The sequence below is a fragment of the Gracilinanus agilis genome, chromosome 3 (assembly GCF_016433145.1).
Source record: "Gracilinanus agilis isolate LMUSP501 chromosome 3, AgileGrace, whole genome shotgun sequence".
NCBI classification, from domain to species: domain Eukaryota; kingdom Metazoa; phylum Chordata; class Mammalia; order Didelphimorphia; family Didelphidae; genus Gracilinanus; species Gracilinanus agilis.
The window spans coordinates 343,778,586-343,799,244 of NC_058132.1; the positions used below are offsets into that span (position 1 = coordinate 343,778,586).

The window sequence follows — 20,659 nt, forward strand, 5'->3', positions numbered from 1 at the left end:
TATATGATTTGTTTGTGAAAACATCCCTAAGTCCTAAAATGGAAAATTTGGTGATTCTTCTTTATGAATGCAGTGAACAAAAAAAAATCACAAATATAGAATTAATTATGGCATTTGTATTTTGATATTATATTGAGCACCACTAATGCCTCATAAAAACCATCCATTTTTCTTTTACAGTGTGATATTTAAGTGATTGCTAATTCTAATTCCATCTTGGAATCAAACATATTCTATAGTAGTGAATTTTTATCAGACTTTGTAAGTAAACCAAATTAGATACTCTCAAATTCTAAAAACATATCTTTGAAGTGACAAACACATCTCTATTTTATCATTTACTAGATACTTCGTCTCATAGAAATGGTTAAAACAAAGCAATGAATCCTTGAAGCAAATTCTAAAGGGAGGTCCCAAATCCCATTTCATTTACCTGAGGTGGGAGACTTGCATCGCTCAAGTTCCAGGGGAACAGGACTCTCAGCAAGTTCTGTCATACCTAAAAATAAGGAATTAAAAAAAAAACAACTGAGATAAAATCCTAATGCTTTACAGTTCTGGGAAGACTTCAAGTTACAAATTAATTGTATGAATAATAAAAAAAGTTATTTGTGAAATAATATGTCCCATCCTCATCCAACTAGTACACAATTTAATTTAATAATCTTAAAGACTATAATTGATGCAGAAAGAGTCGATAAGGAATAATTAATTGACAAACAAGGGGAAATTGAAAATGGCTGATGGAAAGAAATAAAATGTCATGCTTTTAATTTTCATGGGAAATCCAGTAATTATATTGGTGATGTTAATTTCATCTGTAAAGAGATCTGAAATTAGAGTTTGCTACCTTATATCCTCTAACCTAACTCTTTTTCTTCAGGTAAATGAATAGCTAGGGTATCTATCAACAGATTATTATCTGTTGTTTAAGATCTCCAGGGATAAAACTTACACAGGTTTTATTCACTACAAAAAAAGGTTTAATTATGTTGATTTACTAAGAGATGATTGCTATGTGTTTACATGCAAATTTTTCCTTATACTGAATAGAAAATTTATGTTTACATAAATCAGATTTTGTCATGAATGTCCCTTTTCCTTTGCAAAGATAAATTTTCCCCCTTTTCCTTTTTTGATTCTTTTGCTATTCACTATTCATTTTACTTTCCTGAGTAGTGAAATAGTAGGTTTTCAACAAATATTTAGTTGATTATTAGTCTTTGATGGTTTTGCACAGTATTTCCTTCCTACTATCTGAAAAGAAAAGTCAACACTATATTTAAAATCATTGCTTTAGTACATCGTCTCTCCTTTTGGGGAGGATGTCACATGCTTTTTGGTGATGAGCATAATTTCTTTTTTTTTTTTAAACGTTACCTTTCATCTTAGAATCAATACTAAGTATCCATTGCTGAAGAAAGGTAAGGGCTAAGCAATGAGGATTAAGGAACTTGCCCAGGGTCACACAACTAGATGTTTCTGAGGCCAGATTTGAACCTAGAACCTCCCGACCTCCTGTCTCTAAGTCTGACTCTCTATCTGCTGCTGTGACAATGAGTATAATTTTCTAATTATTTCTTCTTCATTTAACCACATACACAAGAGTATGCCTGATCACCAATGCTGCAAATGGAAAAGTAGTTTATAAGTCAGTTGACCATGTCTTTCCATTGCCATAGATTTCCCCCAAGTAAGCTAACTTTTTAATGTGATTGATAATATTAATGATATATCAGATTATATGTCTTTCTATTGCTATAATTTTATTTTATGAAATTTTTAAACATTCAATTTCATCATCAATGATCCCTTCACATTCTACTTATATTTATTTTTATGGTTATATTTCCTTAAATTATAGCAACCCACTTATTCAACTAAAGACTTCTTAGGCATCTTGAGTGCCTAGAAATCCAGAAGTTAACACATCTTGAAATAATGAGGAAAACAGCTGTCACAAAGGTCACGTACTTTACTGAGCTATCTTCAGGCCCTTACACGCTACTTACTGTATTAGACTTGGGTAAAATAAGTTTACTAAGTAAATAAGATAAAATAAGTAAAATAAGGTTTTAAATGATTTTTAAAAATTTATAATCTGTTTATTCATATATTCTTTTGTTCTTCATTTACTAGCAGATTAAAAGCCACAATCAGTCAAAAAGGGGGTGGTAAGGACAAATATTGACAGCAGCAGCACATGACATCTAACAGTGAAAGAGAAGACAGAAGTATAAAAAGCAAGCAGAAGAACTCTGGAACGATCATTACTGAAGGCAGGCAGAAAAGCAACAAAGCACTGGACACCCAACAGGAAAAGCCTAAGAGTATTTATTACTTTCTTCCATGTTAGCACAATGATCACTGTTCATCATGTTGATCCTGAGCAATCAAGAAAAGATTATAATATGTTCACCATGGTCTATTTAAACAAGTCAAGGAATAAAGTTTAGAACATGTAATACATTCTGGAAATTTTCTACAAAAATTATTTAAAATCAAAAAGGTTTGGGTACTTAAATGGGTCAATAGCTTCAATGAGGTAGAATTCATTTTCTATAGAAGGGAAGGGAACAAGCATTTATTAAATGCCTACTGTGGATCAGGCATTGTGCCAAGTTACAATTATTTCTTTTGATTTTCACAATAATTCTGGGAGATAGGATTGATATTCTCTTTTAAAGTTGAAGAAAACTGAGGCAAACAGAGGCTAAATCATTTGTCCAGAGTCACACACTAAGTAAGTATTGAAGACTGAATTTGAACCTAATTCTTCTTGACTCCAGCCCCAGCGCTCTATTCACTGAACCACCCCAGTGCCCCAGACCTCAATCCTTACACACATAGACCTGAATTTGTTATTCTTGAACTCGACCACATCCAAGGGTTCCCTATTGCTTACTGTTTGAAATCCCATGGCTGGATTTTTCAAGGGCCTCCATTGCTTAAAGTTACCACATCTTTCTATCCTCATTTCATGTTAGTATCCTATGTATAATCTATAAACCAAGCAAACCAGACTGCTTCCTTTTACCTCAGCTTTCCTGGGTCTGCCTTTACTCATGTTTTTTTCTTGCTTGGAATATCCTCTACCTTCCTCTTCTGAATCTATATGGTTCATCCACTGATTAACCCAAATGTACCCCTCAGATGTCTATGTCTGCCTGTTGCAATTTCCTGCTTTTGAATCCTACTGAGAATTGCTCGAGTGATTTTTTTTTCACTTCTTAGCATCTGTCACACCCTGTCTAGCTACTTGATGCCAATCAAGTCTTGAACCTACCTGGCCCCTTAATTTTTATGTGCTAATTAACTATATAGGAAAATGTAGAAGAAAGGCAAAATATCTTTAGAAGGGAAATGATGATTTCCTGGATGGTTGAAACTGACAGTGGTATTTTCTTTTCTTTCTTTCTGCTCTGACCTTTATTTTATCACATTAATGTCTTCTTTTTTTTTGAGTTGTGCTCCCAGTCATCTTTCAACCTATGCAAATGCTTTTTAAAATTTGTTTTCTAATCCAGCCATTCTGGCTGGCAATTTGGAATCACGCTCAAAGGGCTATAAAAGAATGCCTGCCCTTTGATCCAGTCATACCATTGCTGGGTTTGTACCCCAAAGAGATCATAGATAAACAGACTTGTACGAAAATATTCATAGCTGCGCTTTTTGTGGTGGCAACAAATTGGAAAAGGAGGGTATGTCCTTCAATTGGGGAATGGCTGAACAAACTGTGGTATATGCGGGTGATGGAATACTATTGTGCTAAAAGGAATAACAAACTGGAGAAGTTCCAGGCGAACTGGAGAGACCTCCGGGAACTGATGCAGAGCGAAAGGAGCAGAGCCAGAAGAACTCTATACACAGAGACTGATATACTGTGGTAAAATTGAATGTAATGGACCTCTGTACCAGCAGCAATACAATGACCCAGGACAATTCTGAGGGATTTATGGTAAAGACGATACCCACATTCAGAGGAAGGACTGCAGGAGAGGAAACATATAAGAAAAACAACTGCTTGAACGCATGGGTCGGGGTGGACATGATTGAGGGTGTAGACTCGAAACTACCACACCAATGCAACTACCAACAATTTGGAAATTGGTCTTGATCAAGGACACATGACAAAACTAGTGGAAATGCGCATCGGCCAAGGGTGGGGGGGCGGTGCGGGGGGGGGGGGTTGAAGGGGAAAGGTGGAGCATGAATCATGTACCCATGTTAAAAATGAATATTAATAAATGTTAAAAAAATTTTGTTTTCTAATTATTTTCTTTTTATTAACATTTAAATAACAGAAATATCCAATTAGAAACATTTAACCATCACCCTTGATCCCCCTTTAGCGATTAGGGATATAAAAGGCATAGCTGAGAGGGAAAACTAGAAAGGCAAGTTTAAGGAAAGAAGATCTCAAAAATTCAGCAAAGATCACAAGACCTAAAACTTTTAAGAAGATTGATCCAAAAAGGATGGTATCCAGATGACCCAAACATACATGATTTCAACAAGAAAAAATAGGGGTGCTGACATAAAAAAATCTACATAGATAAATTCTGGACTGGGAAGTTTATGTATGATCTTAAAGGTAACAGGAAACAACTGAAGGTTTATGAGTAAAAGAATGGCATGGACAGAGCTGTTTCTTAGAATGGATGTTTTGGCAGCTATGTTAATCCTATTCTAAGGCTTCATCATGATGCATAAGGGAACTGGACGATCAAAGGTGATGGCAGGGGAGCACAGACTCTGGCAGAGTCTACCATGCAGCAAAGACTTTGAATATGGTCCCTGAAATATATTATCTGCTTTCTGAGAATCAGATTAGCTAGGCAGAAAGAGACATATAGATTACTAGGCTTAAAGTAAATTGATGATGAGTTCTTTGGTCATGAAAAGTAAAGAAACAAATCAAATTATTAAATGATCCTCACACTTATGGGCTTCTTCTGCTCCTGCAATGATAGTGGAAATGTGGTGGCAAAATAGGACCTAGGATGCTAAGAAGAACCGTTTTTAGTCCTCTACAAACAATATATAATTTATATATACGTATGTAGTTTATCCCCAAAGTCTTGGTGAAATTTTTAGCTCTTAAATGATCAATAATGAAATTATTAGCTTAGAACTTCACTAAGACTTTTAGGATATCTTATACACTTACAAATATCTATCTATTGATATTTAGATATTGATGTATGTGATAGATAAAATTTAATTTATCTATTGGTACTCAAAAATGAGATTATTGTCCAATTACCAACAAATAAATATGCTATTGAAGGAACATAATCATATTAATCTTAATTTTGTTATTAGTCATGATAAATGAAACCAGAAGAAAAAAAAAGAAATAGTAGTTAAATGAAAGTTATTTAAAAGAAATTTTACAGATTCTTCTTAGAAAGGAAAATAAAGGAGGTGGGTGAAGTAGGTTTCTCATGCATATAAAGACAAGAAGAAACAACATTTCATTTAATCTTCTTACATTGTAGTGTTCATGGTAAATATTTATAAAAAGAATTCCATGTATATAATTGTGATTTATGTGCTAACTTGAGTTGTAGAGGGTGATAGAAGTAAAGAAATCCTACAAGGATCTCAACAAGAACTTCCAAATTAAATAAAAATATATTTTGATACTCAATGACTTCAATAGTGGAAATAGGAGAATATGATAAAAAAAATGCTTGTTAAGAAGGGATGAGAGATACCAAAAGCTTGGAAATACCATAAAAGTCTCATACCTAAATCATTGGTAATTCCTTCTCTCAAAGAAATGGGGCAAAATAACATCACCAAAAAAGGGGAAGGAATATATTTAAATAGTTAGAAAATAATCTGTTACTGAATCAGTCAACTGTGCACAGTTAAAACACTGGCCTATGAAAGATGAAAATTAATGTAAAACTAGAAAAAACACACAATGAGAAAAAAGACATGGCATGTAATAAGATATCTAAACAAGTTGTTGATTTTTAAAAAAGAAAAATTACATTGACATTGATTATAATATTGTACTTATATCACTGATTATAACAAACATGGAAGTTTAACCAATGAAAAGAAAGAAAGAAATCTCCTCAGTCGTGAAACTAAATCTTCTTGTCAAACAGAGAAAGATGACAGCCAAAATCAGCACTGGTTTATAATATAAACTCATTTATTGTAAAGTCTAGGAAAATGAAAGATTACGATTTCATAAAATAATAGGAAGTAGTGGACAGAAAAATCTGTTTAAAGACAGCTCAACAAGAAACACAACTGGGGCAGCTGGGTAGCTCAGTGGATTGAGAGTCAGGCCTAGAGACAGGAGGTCCTGGGTTCAAATCCGGCCTCAGACACTTCCCAGCTGGGTGACCCTGGGCAAGTCACTTGACCCACATTGCCTACCCTTACCACTCTTCCACTAGGAGTCAATACACAGAAGTTAAGGGTTTAAAAAAATTTTTTTAAAATAAAAAAAAAAAAAAAGAAACACAACTAAGCAAAGTGCCACTAATTTTCATACAATAATGGAGGAAATCCAGTAATTATATTGGTGATATTAATTTTATCTCTACAGAGATCTGAAATTAGATCATTCCAAAGACATTTAAGGATGAAATGGGAAATGGTTATCAGAAAAATGCAAAATGGAAAAAAAAAGGTCTATAAAAAATTAATAACAGAATTTTCACTATCAATGGCAGTAGAATTACAGTATGGAATTTTAACATCACAATCCTTAATTTGTTGAATTAGAAAGTGGAAATAATGCTAAAGAAAAGAGAGGCTGGAAAAAGCAACAGAATTAGAAATTCACTAAGTGATTACAGCAAGAGAAGAGAAAAGGGTACAGAACAGTCTTAGAAGACACTCAGAATTAGGGGGTATATGAGTAGATAAACAATGAATCAACAAAAAAGGTTGCATAGAAACAATCAGACAAGAAAAACAACCAGGAAAGAACCTTGCTAGGTAAAAAAAACAAAACAGGGTGGTCAATAGGGTCAAAAGCTATGGTAAAGTCAAGGAAGACAAGAAATGAAAAAGAAGTCATTTATTCATGGAGATCATTGCTAAGCTTGGAGAAGATAGTTTCAGAACAGTGGTGACGACAGAGTCTACTTATATAGGGCTGAAAAAAGAGAGTAGATAATGAAGTAGAGGAGGCAGCAAGACATCTTTCTAAGATGTTGACACTGAAAAGGAGAAAAGATATAGGGCATGTGGTTGAAGGAATGGTAAGGTTAAGAAAAGTTTTTATTAGAGAATGGAGAAGATGAGCATATTTGTAGGCACCAAGGAAAGGGGTTCCTAGAGAGAGACTGAAGATGAAAGAGAAAGGGAGGAAAGAGTGATAGAACAGGCTGTAAATATAATAATAGGAAAAATAATAGGAAAAGACTAAGGGCATAAGCAGAAGGGTTAGCTACTAAACTGGCAAAGATGACAAAAAGGGGAAATTGGCAAATGTTGGAGAGTTCATAGGAAAACAAGCACACTAATGCACTGTTGATGGAGCTGTGAATTTGTCCAGCCATTCTGGAAAGCAATTTGGAACTATGCCCCAGTAATACCAATAGAAGGTCCGTGGCCCAGAAAGATAAAAGAAAGAAAAGGACCCAATGTGTTAAAAATATTTAGAGAGCTTTTTATATAATAGTGTAACACTGAAAACAAAACAGGTGTCTTCTTTTGGAATAGCTAAACAAATTATAGATACATGAATTGTAATTGAATATGACTGGACATAAGAAAAGATGAAATAGAGTGAAGTGAGGAGAATTAGAACAACTTGTACAATGACAACATTATATACAAAAACAACTATGAAAGATTATTTAGAATTCTAATCAATGCAATATTAAAACCACAATTCCAGAGGACTAAAGATGAAGCACAATATTCACTGTTTTGCTAGAAAAGTGAGGAACTCAAAATTCAGAATGAGACACATATTTTTGGATATGGTGAGTGGGGATTTGTTTGCTAGACCATACTTATTTGTTGAGAGTTTTTCTTTTTTAAAAAATGTTCAAGGAAGGAGAGGAAAAAAAATTCTTGTACATAAATACTTTAAAAACCTCCAACAAATACAGGGGTTAGCTTTGACAAGAAGGATCACTCTTTCTTCAGAGATTAGTAATGAAGGAAAGGATGAATGAAAATATACAGAGATTTTGAGGCAAATAGTAGAGACCATGAGTTGAACTCATAATAAATGACCTTGAATTTCTCAGAAGAGCTGAAGAAGTCCTCTACTGAGGAGATGTAAAAAACTGTAGGAGACTTCAAGAGATAAAATTTCAATATAACTCTAGACTGGGAAAAATGAACCAGATTTTAATGTTCCAAGGTGAGGGGCAGAAATATTGGGAAGTCCATAAGAATGAACCCAGTTTATGTATAACTAGAGTTGGGGTCTGGGCCACATCTTATACTAAGGGCAACAAAAAGAGCTTAAAAAAACTTTTATGGAGATTGAGAGATTCAATATCTATTCAAGGAAGATGGAATAATGATAATACACAAAAAGGGAAGGCACAATGCTTCAACTCTTCTTTTGCTTATCTTTTATACCAAGCAGAAATGCTTTTGATGATTCAACAGGGATATTATGCTCCGGTTCAAAAAATAAATAAATGTAAGAAGCACAGAATGGCAGATATATAGTTATACAATAGATTTGTGTGTATGTATGTGTGTGAAAAATATATAATGGATTAAAGGACTGCAAATTTTATATTAACCAATGGTGTGGCATGGAGGTCAAAATAGTTAATGTGATTTTAGGCTATGTTAAGTAAAGAACAGTGTCTAGGATCAAGAGAGTGAATTTTGTAGCTATTTTGAACTAATTTTATAACATAACACCCTGGTAATTTTGACTGACATGGTGTTAAAACTACAGATTAATTTGCACAGGTTTTAAACTTTTATTGTATTGTTTCTAGAAATATTTTGTAGGTTTATTTAAGTCCTAGGCTCATCTCGATAGGTTTTATTTCCAGATACTTTATGAATTTTGCAATTACCTTTAACTGATTTTTTCTTCCTGCTTTTGTTAGTATGTGCAGAAATGTTTATCATTTTTGTGGATTTATGTAGTATTTTGTCATTTTGCTGAATCTATTAACTCAATTGCTTTTTTCAATAATTGTCAAAGGTTTTCAAACAAAACCAATATAATATCCATAAACAGGGATCATTTGTCTCTTCATTGACAGTATTTATTCCCTTGATGTCCCTTTCTTATATTATTTCTATAGCTACAAAAGAGGAGAAAGTAGGAATCCTTGTATTGCCCCTGAACTTACTGTGAAGACTTCCAGTGTTATTCCATTATAAATAACAGTTGCTCTTAAGTCATACAAATGCTTTTGAGCATATTAAGAAAAGTTCCTTCTAATGCAGTACTTTTTAGTGCTTTTAGTTTATGCTTATTGAATTTTGTTCAAGCTTTTTAGTACCCACTGTAAAAGTGAAATTTGGGAATTGCCATCTAAAAGTATATATATTTTCTATGGACGTGGGAAATTATCAAACTACATTTCCCGTGGTCCAACGGGTTTCCGGTTCGGGGTCTTTGGGCGTAGGGAGGCCTACGTCTCAACGCAGGGAAGAGTTTATAATCTCCTGGGTTAGGAGGGAGTGGTCTCTTGGCCAGCAGACTCGGGAGGGGACAGGAGACAATTATGGCTAGGCGGTAAGTTTTGAATGCTTACAAGCGCGTGGTCTAATAACTTTATCTATCAGCATGGCTTTAATTAAAATACTAATTTACATTATTATAGCAGCCTTTATCATTTTTCATATTTATATCACTTATATAATCACGTTTTTGTTGTTTGGAATAAGAGACATAATTAGTTCTATTGTACTTAGCCCTGGCCAGACTACACTGGAAATATTGGGTGTCATGTTGTAGGAAGGAGAGTGAAAAGCTGGCACATATCTAACTTCGGACGATCCTTCATATTCCATCTAAGCACGGGGACACTGTGGGAATCTCACCATCTGCTGCACAGATGTCCTTTCTTTTCCCAACAGGAATAACTTTCTGATAAGGCTTTCAAAGAACAACCCCAATCCCCATCTGCATCCCAATAATTGACTGCGTTTTTTGGAATTCACTCTGGGGATAAGTGGTTCTGATTGGTTAAGTAAATGAAGACTCACCTCAACTCTCTATATCAAGTCAATCCTAGACTGTGTTTCACTTTGCAACCAGATGTCAAGGCACCAGGACTACCCACCATGGGCATCTAATGATCCACCTTGCCTCTGAAGTTATGCTCCCTTCTCCTACCCTGTTATCACTTTCCATGCCTTGCTATCATTCTGTTAACAATAATGAAATAAGAACTATTATTACCAAAAAGAATGACTGTTTAGTCAATTGCAGAAAAGAAGAAAAAACCTATTTACATTCACTGCCTCCACATATTCTGCTCTTACATTCTGACTTCCTACCACATCAATGAAGTTGCTCTCTCCAAATTTATCAAAGAACCTTTAAAAAAAGATTCCTATTGATATTGTTCCTCCCTCTACTTCCAAAGAGCTACTCTTTGTGAGAAAGAATTTTTAAAAAGAAAGAAAAAATTCAGCAAAACTAATTAATGTATCAAAAGTTTGACAGAAAACACATAAGCAGTATGTTCCACACCTATTAACTCTTTTGCAAAGTATCTGGGAGTGATGCCTTCTCCTATCTTACTTTCTGGTCAAACCTAGTCATTAATAATTTTACTAACCTTCAGTTTTAATTGCTTTGTTGCTATTGTTCTTTCTATTTATATTGTTTTAGTCATGCATATTGATTTTTCTAGTTCTGCTTTTTTCATTTTGTACCAGTTATAAATTTTTTGTTTATATTCATATTAGTCATTTTTTATAAAATTGCAATATCCTGTTGCCTTCATATACCACATTTTATTTAGTCAGTCTTCATTTGTTTGGCAGCTAGATGGAATCATGGGTAGGATGCTGGATTTGGAGTCAGGAATATATGAGTTCAAATTCTGCCTCCAATTTGTACTAGTAGGGAAACCCAAGGCAAATGACTTAACCTCTCTCAACCTCAGTTTTCTTATTTGTAAAATGAAGATAACAATAAAGCCAATCTCAAAAAGTCATTGAAGATCAAATGAAATAGTCTATATAAAGCATTCTGCAAATCTTAAAGCACTATTTCTAGTCAAAAAGTGCTGCCATAAATATTTATAACATCAGTGAGTATTTCTTTTTTTGTCACTGACCTTCTTGAAGAATATGTGTTTAGTGGAATTTCTGGGACAATGAGTAGGGACATTTAGACAGTTATTTGCATAATTCCAAATTTTTATCTATGATGTTTGTGCCAATTCATAGCTCCACCATAATGTATTACTGTGTCTGTCTTTTCACAACTCCTTCAACACTGATTATTGCCATCTTTGCTAATATACTACTTGTAAGGTAAAGATTGTTTTGAGTTGCATTTCTCTTATTTTTAGTTATTAATAATTTAATACTTTAGTTAATAACTTGAAGTTCTTATTTTGACATTTATTTTTTCATATCTTACGAACACCTGTTTATTGAGGAATAGCTTTTTGTGTTATAGCTGCCCACATAATCTTAATATTGGGCCATTGTCATATGTTTAAGACAAAGAATTTTTGTCAGTCGGACACTTCCCTTATCTCAGATAAATTCATTTTATTAGTGCAAAAGCTTTTTTTTATATCACTAAAAAGATTTCATTTATTTTTTGTATTTGCCTCTATTTCTTTGGTTAAGAACTCCTTTTTTCTGTACTTGTGAATCTTATATGATCTGCTTATTTTTTAATTGTTTATGAGATGATCTTAAATATTCAGATCATACATCTGTTTTGAATCCATTATGGTATATAGAATAACTTGTTGCTCCGAACCAATTTTGGCTTTTCAGTATTCCCCGCAGTACTTGTAAAATAAGGAGTTTTCCCCCAACTTATTTATGTTTGGGGGTTTGTCAAATATTGGATCACTGAGTTCATTTATTTCTGATCTTCATTGTCTAGTTGATTCCTTTCATATACTTTACAATTTTTTTTTTAAATCATTACCTTCTGCCTCAAGGCAGAAGAGTATTAAGGGCTAAGCAATGGGGGTTAAGTGACTTGCCTATGGTCACACATCTGGGAAGTATCTGAGGCCAGATTTGAACCTAGGACCTCCCATCTCTAGGCCTGGCTCTCAATCCACTGAGCTACCCAGCTGCTCCTACTTTTTAATTTTTTTAACCAGCACCAAATGTTTTTGATAATTGTCATTTTATAAGAGTTTGAAGCTTGAAAGTATAATTCCCCCATTATGATTATATTTTTTCCATTATGGACTGTGATATCCTAGTTCTTTTGTTCTTCCAAGTAAAATTTAAAATTATTTTACCTTATTTTTAATTCATAAAATAACAATAGTTGAATTATTATTCTTATTTATTGATATGGCTCATATATAAACAACAAATATTCCTTCAGTTATTTATGCTGCTTTTTATTTCTTGAAGGAGGTTTTATAATTGAATCTATGTAAATATTAATTGTGCTTTCTGGTGGGCTGACTCTCAAATATTTCATGCATTTTGTAGGGTTTTTTTTTGAAAGGAAGCCTACATTTTGCTAATATACTACAGAAATGCTGGGATTTGGGGGGCGGGGGGTGGAGATTTTGTAGCCTGGAAGTTACTGAAGCTACTACGTTAATTATTTTGTTTATTCCCAAGGATTTTTAAGTAAATTATTATGTCATCAAAACATTCAATTTTGTCTTCTCTTTGACAATCTCTTTAATTTCTGTCTTTTGTCTTTTGTCATTGCTAGTATTTCTAGAACTAGATCAAATAGTTCATTCAAATATTTCATTTCTCATCTGACTGCAGTCCATGGAACTTCAACACACCACCAGGAACTTCGTAATCCTTTAAGAAGATACTCACACCCTTGAGAATCCTATGCCTTGGGGACCTCTCTGATTGGAAGGCAGAGTGGGGACCTATTCCTCAAATCTCCATTTAAGAAAGGCCAACAGGTCAGCTATCTCTTAATTTCCCACCAATGTGCTTTCCTTTGGACTCATCCATCAGGCCCCTATGCCTGTGCCTTCCCTTTCCCCTTATTCACTATTTTTGAGCTTCCTTTTGTCTGTAGAATTCTATCATTAAATTGTAGCTTCTTAAGGGCAGGAACTGTCTTTCCTTTTGGTATTTGTATTCCCAGGGCTTAGCACATTATCTTACACATAATAGGTGCTTTATAAATGTTTGTTGACTGAACAACTGAAATAATAATGGGGAAATGGTGAGGTATCCTTGCTTCATTTCTACAGTTATTGGGAAAGCTTCTAATTTTGCCTCAATTGCATATAATGCTGACTTTTTTGATGGACACTTTTGACATATTAAAAAAATGCCTTTTGAACTATACTTAATAGATGTTTTTTAAGAGTATAAATGAGTTATTATTTTTCAAAGTTTCTCCCCCTCAACTAATGATATAGTTATATCATTCTCGATGTTTTTGTTTTTAATATGATTTTGTTAATTGATTGCCTAATGGTAAACCATCATTGCATCTCTTGTATAAATCCAACATGATCATAATTAGTCATTTTGGTGGGGGATAGATTGCTGTAGTATTTTTTTAAAACGCCTAACTTCCATCTTAGAATCAATACTATATATTGGTTCCAAGGCAGAAGAGTGGTAAGGGCTAGGCAATGGGGGTTAAGTGAATTGCCCAGGGTCACACATTTAGGAAGTGTCTGAGGCCAGATTTGAACCTAGGATCTTCCCTCTCTAGGCCTGGCTTTCAATCCACTGAACCACCCAGCTGTCCCCCTGCTCTAGCATTTTTGCCAGCATTTTATTTTTAAAATTTGAAATACTACTAATTAATAATACTGTATATGGCTATTTTTCTTTGCTTTATCCTTCCCATTACAATTTATCACATCTCCTTCTAGATTTGTGTCATTTGTTTGGGCTCCCTAAATTTATTACTCGTTTGATTTTATTGTGAACTTTAAATGACATGTTTATTTTTCTCACTTTTTACATTTACTTGCAATTTTGTGTTTAATACAGTATATTTTTGCAAGTGACTTGTGTTATAAGAAACAATCATATTATTTAGATATTACATTCAGAAAATGCCATAAATTTTTAGTTCTTAATTCTACAATAGTTTCTTTAATTCTATACTTATCGTGCTCTTTTAAAAAAAGTTTTGTATGATTTGTCTGACTCAGTTACATTAAAATATTCCTATTATTGTTTCTTTAACACTCTTGTAATGAAATTTTTCCTTTATGAATTTATGTGTTGATATACAAGCTTAATAATTATATTGATTTGTTAATGATAATTTCTTTAAGGAAAGCATAGGGAACTCTTGTCCAATAGTATGCTTTAATTTTCTACTTTTATTGATTCAGCGGCATAGTAAATTTGATTCTAGCCTCTTGTTTTGATTCTACCTATATCTTTGCTTTTTAGATGTGGTATTTTTAAGCAAAAGATTGTGGAATTTTGTTTTCTTATTCATAATTTGTTTCTTTCAATTGGATTATTTAATTTGTTATTTTATTGTTGTTGTTTGGTCATTTTCAGTCTTGTCCAACTCTTCATTACCCCATTTGGAGTCTTTTTGGCAAAGATACTGGAGTAGTTTGCTATTTCCTTCTCCAGTTCATCTTAAAGATGAGGAACTGAGGCAAATAGGATTAAGTGACTTGCCCAGCCTCACATAACTAGTATGTGAGATGAGACTTGAACTCATGAAGCTGAATCTTCCTGAATCTAGGCCCAGGACTCTATCTACTGTATCATCTAGCTAAGTTTTGACATTTAGGTTAATATTTTCCTCCATTCATTTCTAGTAGCACCTTCTTTCAAAAGATATTTCTGTTTCTCTCTTTTTTTTTTTTTAACTTAGTGCCTTGTCCCTACAACCTATCTTGTTTAAATGATTTTATGACCCAATTTACTACCACAAACATCATTCTCTGTTTTGGGACATTTTTCCTGATTTAGAAACTTTTCTTAAGTTATTTCATTCTCCCCCTGCTTTCTATCTTATATACCCTCCTGCCCTCAGTTAAGTGGTTTACACTCCTTTCTACTATCTCTTATTAACTTATTTGTTAGTTTGTTCTGTATCATTATCAAAGGATTGTTTTATTTTCTTCTTTTAATTATTTCTCTTTCCTTCTTGTTATTCTCTTCTGAACTTTTATTTTTTGAATCCATGATGTATATTTTTATCCCTTTGTTAAATTATTTTGTGTCATCAATTGTAAATTTCAGTTCTATCCCATGATCATTCTCCTTCAAAAGAGCCACATGACCTCATCGCCAGGTTCATGTCTTCCCACTCTTCTTGTGTGCCAGATATTCCTAGAAGCTCTGATTTTCCCATTCCAAAGGCAAGATGCTGTTGAGAGGCAACACACTCTCTCTCAGCGTGGGCGATTTTCATGTGTACTAACCAGTTCTTTTAATCCTTCTCTTGTGACACATCTTTCATTCTCCTAGAAGAAACCCCTATTAAGAGCTAAAAGACTATTAGTCATCATCCCTTTGCCATCTACTCATGAACTTGATAGGGTCCATTACATTTCCTTTCTGTTCTCTGTCTCCTTTCTATCCATTTTATTGTACAATTTTGTCCCATAAAATATAATGATTCATCTGTAAGTGGGTTGTGGGATTTATCCCATGGTATTTTAGTTCTGTTCCTCTGACCTAAATTTTCCTTTTAAAGATATGACTTCTTTATCACAATATGTAATAAAAAAAACCCAAACCCTTAACTATTCCTCTTCTTTTTGCCCAACAAATTCTTTTTCCTTTTAAAAAGAACCTCTAAAAATGGGGCAATTTATTTAATTACTTATTCTTTCCTTGGAAAAAATTTATTTTCTCATAATTTTTTTCTATTATTTGAGGTGTTTGCAAATTAAGCGTCCTGCTCATATCTTCCTCACCACCCAAAGAAATACTTCAAATGCTTCACTCTTACTAAATGTCCATCCTTTTCTTTCTTTCTTTTTTTTTAAAATTAGGCTCATGCTTGCATGGCACAATATTTTAGGTTACATTTTGAGTTCACTCCTTTGCTTTTTAGAATATATTATTCCATTCCCTTCTGTGGTTTCTAGTGGGTGTGAATTATGTTATTTGGATTCCCATTCTTAAATATTTCAAGGATTTCTTCTTGCTCTTCATAGAATTTATTGTTTGTCAATGGAATTATTATATTTAATCACTGTTTCCCGTGTAGTTTAACAAAATAGGGCACTTTTTTTCATGAAGTTGTTCTGTTGATTCTTTTCATTAGTCCTTTTTGTGTATTCAGAAGTTTTAGTTATTTTTTCTTGTACTATTTCCTGCAATATAACATCAAATTTTCTTATTTGTTGTGTACTTCTGGGAGACCTATTACTCTTAGGTAGTCTTAGTGGATATTTTTTTCAAGGCCAATAGCTTTTTTTTTTTTTCATCTTTATTTTTTTTTTTAAACTCTTGTACTTCAGTGTATTGTCTCATAGGTGGAAGATTGGTAAGGGTGGGCAATGGGGGTCAAGTGACTTGCCCAGGGTCACACAGCTGGGAAGTGGCTGAGGCCGGGTTTGAACCTAGGACCTCCTGTCTCTAGGCCTGACTCTCACTCCACTCAGCTACCCAGCTGCCCCCAAGGCCAATAGCTTTTATTGGTAGAAATATAAAAGTCAAGGTGAACTAAATAAATGAATCATTTAAAGCAAATGAGAAGATGGAATGCCCTAATATGCATATCAGGTGAGATCACATCTTGATTGATCATTAAGCATGGACAAGAATATAGGTTCAACAAAAAGTTTGTTCAGACTGACTGAAGGATAGAGTTATTCTTCTTGGGGTATATTTAAATAATTATTATAGTTTGGGCCTGCAGCAGAAAGAACATTATAGTTAATGCCGGAATTAATCATTTAGAATGAAAGGAGAATATCTCCTCTTCCTTCCATACCATACTTCTTGGTCCTCAGGGGAGGATCCTATGAATTTTGGAAGGTCAAAAGATTGAGAATTTTCAATCTTGTCTTAACAGTATCCCTACAATAGCTGCTAAAAACATGTATTGGGAAACAAGGATAGGCTAGATACTAATCTAAATTTCCACAAAGAGTCAATTAGAAAGTTGATATCATATTACCCAAGAGGGTCATCTTGAGACTAGCAAAAAGACTAGGAGCTATGAGTTGGACCTCTGACAATACTGCCTCTAAGCCTGAGTCCGCTTTTCCCTGATTAGATGGCTCAGGGCAGAGAGAGATTATAGATTTTGGGTGGGAGGAGTGGTTTGTACTAATTGTACCATAGTACTATTATCTGCCATAGTAAATACTCATTTCTACTCCTGTTTGACTAATTGACATCAACTAATACTCATGAGGGGAGGTACACAGGTAAAGTTTAGGAGTCATAGTACTAGAACAATACCTCCAAATCCTCCAAGGCTACTCTCTAAGGCTATGCCCCAGAGTCTAAGAAAACAGAGTAGTAAAAACTTTGAGAATTTGATAACAGTGTGAGTTGAAGATGAGACAATTTTTTTGACTCTGCCATTTCCCTTCACTTCAGTAACTTTTCCAAATCTGTTCTTCATTATTTCATGTCTTTGGAGAAATTAAGCCACTAAGGATTCATGTTTTTCTAACCTGCTAATTATTTCTTTTAGAATTTCTTTTCTGATTTTTCCACTTCTCTCTTGCACCATCCTGTAGTATCTTCTTGTTTTTACATGATCTATATGATTCAATAGGGTTCTGTATTTCAACAGGTATTGGTTTGATTTCCTTTGTCTTGTAATACTTGTTAGAAGGACATTTTCTTTGGGGATTTATTACTCATACTTTCTCCTCATATAGTTGCTTTATCTGCTTATATTCTAGGTTTGTCATTAAAGTTTTTCCTCTTGAAATCTTAGATGCTTCAGTCTTTTTAAAAAATATTCTCTCATCACTTTCTTACTTCTTCCACTTCTCAGTGGTATACCCTTAAGGCTAGACTATTAACCTGCCTGAGTCTCCTCCCACATTGGGGAATTTAATTTTCCCTGGCCTCTGAACCTGCTAAAAGTAGCTTCTTAGAGGATGGGACTGACTTCAGATAGATTTTGATTTCTTTTAGGCCTAATAGAGTCTTCACATTGATCTCCTGCCTCTATTCCTCCCTTGGCTCTCATCTTTCCTGTTATAGGTAAGAAGAATAAATTTCTGTTCCTTCTTGAAGCTTTGAGGAAGGTCTAGATGGGTGTTTTGGATAGTTTCTTCAGCCTTGGGGTCTCTAACCTAGGACATTTTCCAAGCAAAAGCCAGCTTGATTCTATCCTACTTCCCTTCCAGCTTGAATGTGCGGGCAGAATCAGTGACTACTGTGTTTTACCACAAGGTGGAAGATGGGAGGGGGTGGAGTTATGCCAATAAAGTCTGGGGTAGGAAAGAAACCTTTGGGTGCATCCCAGACATAAGCCAGTGGGTCAGGATTTTTTAGTTTGCATGTCTCTGCCAGAGCATGGAGACTTGTGGGGGAGACATACTTAGTTAGAATGTTAAGTAACAAATAACACATTTCTAAAACACTCAAGTTTACAAAAAAAAAAAAAAAACCCTTTCTATATTACAGCCTTGATATGGTGAATTTAAGGGTTAAGATTTTGCATAGGCCAAATTATGGAATAGTAGGAAGAGCTTTTCTTTTGTTTGTTTTTGCTGCTAACAAATACACATGATAAAAGCAGTCTTGTGGTATAGGAAAGAGGAGCACAAGATCCTTATACTCTTCATTTCACTTTTGTGCTTATAATTCAGAGAGGATCTTGGGTGTGAAGTGGACCCTATATCCTCAGCTTCCACATAGGATCTGTGTGTCTTCTTTGGCACAGCACTAAGAAATGATGTTTGGAGGGCACACAATATCTCCAAGGCACAAATGGAAGTTGTAAGGAATCTTAATAAGTCCTAGGTCTGTTAGTTATCTGGGCAATGGACTGCAATTTAGAACCAGGCCCAGAAGGTTGAAAGTAAAGAGACAATTTTAACCTGGGGTCACTTTGGCTTTGTTCAGCTGTCCTTTAGCTTAGGTATGGTGTCTCATAGGCTCAGCTATGACTAAGAAATGGTGAGCCTTCTATTGGGAGGGAGAGCCTTTGTTAGTGCACAGGAGCCTCAGTGACCACAATAAACCTTAGAAGATAACAGAGAGATGGCTCACTGATTGGGAGATGAACAGAATCACTCAGCAAAGGCAATGTGTCCAAGAGAGATGCTATGTCTAGCACAGAAACAAGATTCATAGTACAGATATACTACTCAGCATGGAGGAGGCCCAGCAAAGTATCTTGACATTACCAAAAGATAAGCATAGCTAAGCTGCTTTAGAGGTGTGTTTCGACTCCAAATATGAGCTCTGGTCACATATTTTCCTTATGTTGATGCCCCAGGTTTCTAGGAAGAATTTTCTATTGCTACTTTTAGTAAATGTCTTTGCACTTGGAACTAACGAATTCTCTGGATGGCTGGTTTTCAGTGGATGTTCATCCAGAGGGGCTCTCAACTCTGGGGTAGTTCTTCTGGGGGCTTGTGTGATTGGGGGGGAGGAAGGCGTCCTAATTATAATAGGTTAAATTTAATGGGAAGCTTATAATCTATCTGGGCACATAAAACAAAAATGATTTAGGAATATTTAAGCATATCTACAAAGCAACACTTTAGCAACTGTTAAGTCCTTTAATATATACTGAACACTTAATTACTCAAAGAATATAGCTCAGGGAGTCATGAAACAACAATTAGATTAATTAGGGAAGGCTTCCTGAAGTATCTGCATATGGATATAAACTGGTGGGGAGAGAAGATAGGGAAAGAACATACATAAAGGAGGAAGGATACACTTAATCTTAAAAATTGGAAACTCTAACTTTCCCATTTTCTTTTCATTTTCCCATAGCATGGGACCATTCTTGGGTCTTCTATAAATCAGAGACTCAATCTTTGGTAGTTTGGGTTTCTTTCTTCCTCACGGACCAGGACTAAAGGGGCCATACTTTTTCTTTCCTTAACTTTATGGTTCAGTGGATACTCTGCAATTTTTACCTTTCCAAACTCTCTGAAATGCAAATCCTCTACTGACAAAACTATTACCTTTGATTAGGGCCAATACTTGAAATGCTATAATGACCTTATGATCAACTTCTTGCTCTTCCAGTTAGACTCCAGAGGAAAGGGAGGAACTTCCCTTTGTCAGTTGAGGGCCTATTCAACTACCCTATTCATGTCACCTTTTCTCCCATTAGTTTCCTTTTTGAACAAAGGCTAGAATTAGATCTAATCAGTGGTTTTCTTCTCAGCCCAGGGCATTTCCATTATTCTTCACTGCTATGTTAATAAGCATTAAACTTGTTTAATGAAACAAGTCCTAGCTCAAGTCATAAGAGACTAGTCAACTACTGTTATTACTGATATAACTAGTCAATTATTGTAAGAGCTCTCCCTACCCCATCTTAAAACAAAAGATACTGACATAGTACTAGTGAAAAAGGGATAGCATGAATTGTATGTTTTTGAACAAACACTGAAATAATGGATAAGAATCACCA

At 34.4% G+C, this 20,659-nt stretch overlaps 1 protein-coding gene across 3 annotated transcripts in view; it reads right to left on the minus strand.

Annotated features, from left to right (window-relative positions):
- The window catches only part of STXBP5L (syntaxin binding protein 5L), a 437,905-nt gene that overhangs the window by 89,730 nt on the left and 327,516 nt on the right, over positions 1–20,659 (minus strand). For all 3 annotated transcript variants that reach the window (XM_044670068.1, XM_044670069.1, XM_044670067.1), the window contains one exon: positions 434–499. In XM_044670068.1, the coding sequence (XP_044526003.1) occupies positions 434–499 (66 nt within the window). The remainder of the gene's footprint in view (positions 1–433; positions 500–20,659) is intronic.